Below are 3,604 nucleotides of genomic sequence, written 5' to 3'. Positions count from 1 at the left end.
CCAACCAAGAATCTGAAAGAAGAGCAAAAAAAAATGTGAAAAATCTAGAGAAAAAGCGCTAACAGAGACTGCTGAAAATAAGCTGTAAGGACCAACAAGGCTGGAACAACAACTATTTTTCTTTTCTCGCAAAGTGCTAGTATCAGTACCTGTAATCAACTTTATTAATGCAAGTATTGATTTTGTTTGTATAGTAGATTCTCCCCTTCTTTCCATTAGTGAGGATGACTTCGATGAACCACTTCTAGATCTCCTTACAACTATGGAAATATTAGTAGAAACAAAGCACAACCTGTTGTGGAGGAGTTTAGGACCGTAAACATAGGAACAGAGGAGACACCCCGCGAGATCAAACTCAGACCTTTCCCCACACAAGAGGAGATTGAACCCTTCATAGAGTTGTTATAAAAGAATATAAACACATTTTTGCATGGTCGTACGTGAAGGGCTCCAGGGTTTCAGAAGTGTCTTTGGATTTTAGGCCTTCTCTAGAGCTCTAGGTGTTCTGAGGTGGAGGGGCATTTTGGGTATTACCATAATAGTGACATCATCAAAGGAGACTTGGTCGTGCCACCAAGTCACCCTTGGTGGTGCTACCAATAGGGTGCCATGTGACACCATCTGGTTGGCTCAGAATCCCAGAAACTTTGATTCCGATTGTTTTATTGGCCAATTTTTGAATAGGGATTTCGGGACATTCGACGACTGTCGTTGGATTTCGACGATCCACATATTATTTGAAAGATCTTTCTAAGTAACAAACAATGAGGTGGATATCAACCAAAAAATTTGTTGGAAACACAATCAAAACTGTGTTGAAAATGGGGAACCTGTAAAGTGGTATTTTGATGAAATTAAGACTAAAATGCATCGCTTTTGCGCCAATTTTTAGGTTCGGGCTTAAAATGATAGAACATAGATATATTGAAAGTTTCGGCCAATTCTAATAAGGTTTGAATACTCAATTCACTCGAAGGGTAAAACTATCATTTTCCACCATGCGATCCCTAAGAACAAAGTTGGGGTCAAATCGTCAAGGTCCGAAAGGTTCTTTTGAGTGACCAAATTTTGTGTCTACAGTGGGAAAGCCATTCGAGGGAGATTCCACTAACAACATTTTTAAGTTAGCCCTATATTACACTATAGTCAATATATGAAAGGAAAAAATTTTCATAATTTTGAGACCAAATTTCAGGCCAGACCAACTATCATTAGGGATGAATTGAGCTCCTCTCCTGCGCAAGACGATATCTAGCTCACGTCATCCTATTGGGGAGGCCTCGATCCACACACCACTGCACTGGGATGTATGCGACGGTGTGGATCAGAGCTGTCCAGTCACACGATGTATGCTGGACACTGTCTGACGCACAAGTGCGCTGGAGAAGAGCCGGATCCCATTAAGGATATCCGCATAGATGTGGAAGACTGTTGTCAAGCTTCTCCTCCTAAGAGATCCAAGTCCCTAAGAATCTAAGATGTAGAGGAGGTTACACATACATTTTTGGAGGAAGCGAGAAAGCGAGAAGGTTCATTGATTCATTCCAAGTGTTCAATTACATGCTTAATCAGATTTATCCTTGAAATTGTTTAAATGACAACTACCTACCAAATAAAAACAAATAAAAAAAAATTGGTATAATACATTTTACAGGAACAAATAAATAATAAATGAATACAATATAATAACCCGGTATGTGTCTGACGTACGACAGTGGCTCAAAGCCGTTCAGATGGAATCCACTCCATGTGGGTCCCATAAAGTGGATTCCATCTGAATGACTTTGAGCCCTTCACGTACGTGAACGTGATCCTATCTCGACTAGAGTAGTAACTAAATCTGAGTCTTGGTCTCTCGTATTAATTGGCAGCAGCACACTCTGCAGGGAGGCCTTGAGGGAATCGTTTAGTATCAGTGCAGTAGTTATAGATCATGTAATTCTTCTGCACCCATTTCAATTTCTCTTGGCTACCTGAATCCAACTCTTGGGAGAGCCAGGCAGTGTTGTTTGAAGCAGAGGAGGCAGATTTGGAGCTGCAAGAAGAAGACCCAGAAGAAGAAATAACACAGCTGGCTTTGGCATTGAAGTTTCTATAAGAGGCAGTGAATGGAGCTAGATTCCAATCAGTCTTGATGAGCCCTCCTCTTGTTGCCCAATCGTTGGCGTTCCATAGACTGGAGTAGATCCTCATGGGTTGGCTCTTTGGGAAGGGAACCCCAATTGACTCCTTGTTCTTGAATTCTCTGATAGGAGTTCCATCCACAGAGAAGCTGAAACACAAAAAACAGAGTAATCAGAACAATGGGTCCTCATACTTTTGCAACAAAAAAAAAAAAATTCAATGAATATGGGTTGTCGGTGTTAGAACAAATACCAAACAAAAGACGAACAAAAATGAAAACAGAGCAAGATGATCTAGAGATTTTATGTGGTTCAAAAACTAGTATGGTGTGCTACGTCCACCGGCGAAGTTGAAGATGTTTCACTCTATAAATCGGAGAAATTTATAATGGAGATCTATCTCTCTCTTATAAACTCTAAATCAAAAACGCCAAATCTCATTCACTTTACAATAAAGCAGATAAAGAATATAGATACTTTTTCATCGGATTGGGTCGACCCAATGGGTTAAACCGTACCCAAGCCCTCAACTATCATCACATTATTCACATATATCTAAGAAGAAGTTTCATTCAAATAGTCACAAAAAATGTCAGAGTGGATCATTCTTCAAAATGGATACAAGAATTCGAGACATACATAACAATCGAAAGGGTTTGTATCCCTTACATGATGTTTTGTTGGTTCCAGAGAATGGAGTAAGTGTGGAAATCTGCTGTTGGATCGAACCAGAGATGAAACTGCTGCTCCCTGTTGCCTTTGCCGTGGCTAAACACATTGGTGTGAAGAGTGTAAGGATCTCCACTGAGATTCCCCAAGAACTCAAAATCTATCTCATCCCATGTTGCACCCTTGGAAGATAACTGCAACACAAGTAGAAAGCTAGTGAGTATAAAGATCACATTTTTATAAAGGAAAGCTAAGGATGAAAGTGAGAGCTTACATAATAGGCAGTGACGGTTCCAGCAGAGTTGCCAGGGACAAGCTTGAGTTCCATATCAATATTCCCAAATAGATACTCGCTATTGGATTGAAAGCCAGACCCAGAAGACTTGTCAAGTGACAAAGTGAGAGCCTTACTATTGTTGAGGATCTTACCACGGCCATCTCCCCAAGTGATTTCAAAGTCTTGGTAGAAATTAGAAGCAGAGGCCACCATTAAAGAGGTAGCCACTAGAGTCAGTACCATCACAGGAAGTTTAGAAGAAGGAGCAGCCATTGAAACCATGGAGCAAGCTTGGATTTGGAAATCAGAGTAATATTAATTGGAAGTTTGAAGTGAGATAGACGATGGAGATGCTCATTATTTATAGCCTTACGAATCCAGAGAGAGAGAGAGAGAGAGAGAGAGAGAGAGGGTGAGTGGAATGTTCTGAGTCGGTGTGGGATGGTTTGAGTATCAATGTTTGAGAGCTGTTCACAGTTGGCAGCCTAAGAAGTAATGATAATCCAGCATTCCAGCTATCCAAGGGACGCGGTTT

General features: G+C 40.6%; 1 protein-coding gene across 1 annotated transcript; it reads right to left on the bottom strand.

Moving 5' to 3' along the window:
• Positions 1 to 1,836: 1,836 nt before the first annotated feature.
• LOC122657773 (probable xyloglucan endotransglucosylase/hydrolase protein 23) lies at positions 1,837 to 3,351 on the bottom strand. Its single transcript, XM_043852567.1, has 3 exons — positions 3,067 to 3,351; positions 2,793 to 2,986; positions 1,837 to 2,272 (listed from the first exon to the last, which is right to left on the bottom strand). The coding sequence occupies exons 1-3, from the start codon at positions 3,349 to 3,351 to the stop codon at positions 1,861 to 1,863; spliced, it is 891 nt and encodes a 296-aa protein (XP_043708502.1). The 3' UTR covers positions 1,837 to 1,860.
• Positions 3,352 to 3,604: the final 253 nt, after the last annotated feature.

This window comes from Telopea speciosissima, chromosome 4, assembly GCF_018873765.1.
Source record: "Telopea speciosissima isolate NSW1024214 ecotype Mountain lineage chromosome 4, Tspe_v1, whole genome shotgun sequence".
NCBI classification, from domain to species: Eukaryota; Viridiplantae; Streptophyta; class Magnoliopsida; order Proteales; family Proteaceae; genus Telopea; species Telopea speciosissima.
This window is presented reverse-complemented; position numbering and strand designations above follow the sequence as displayed.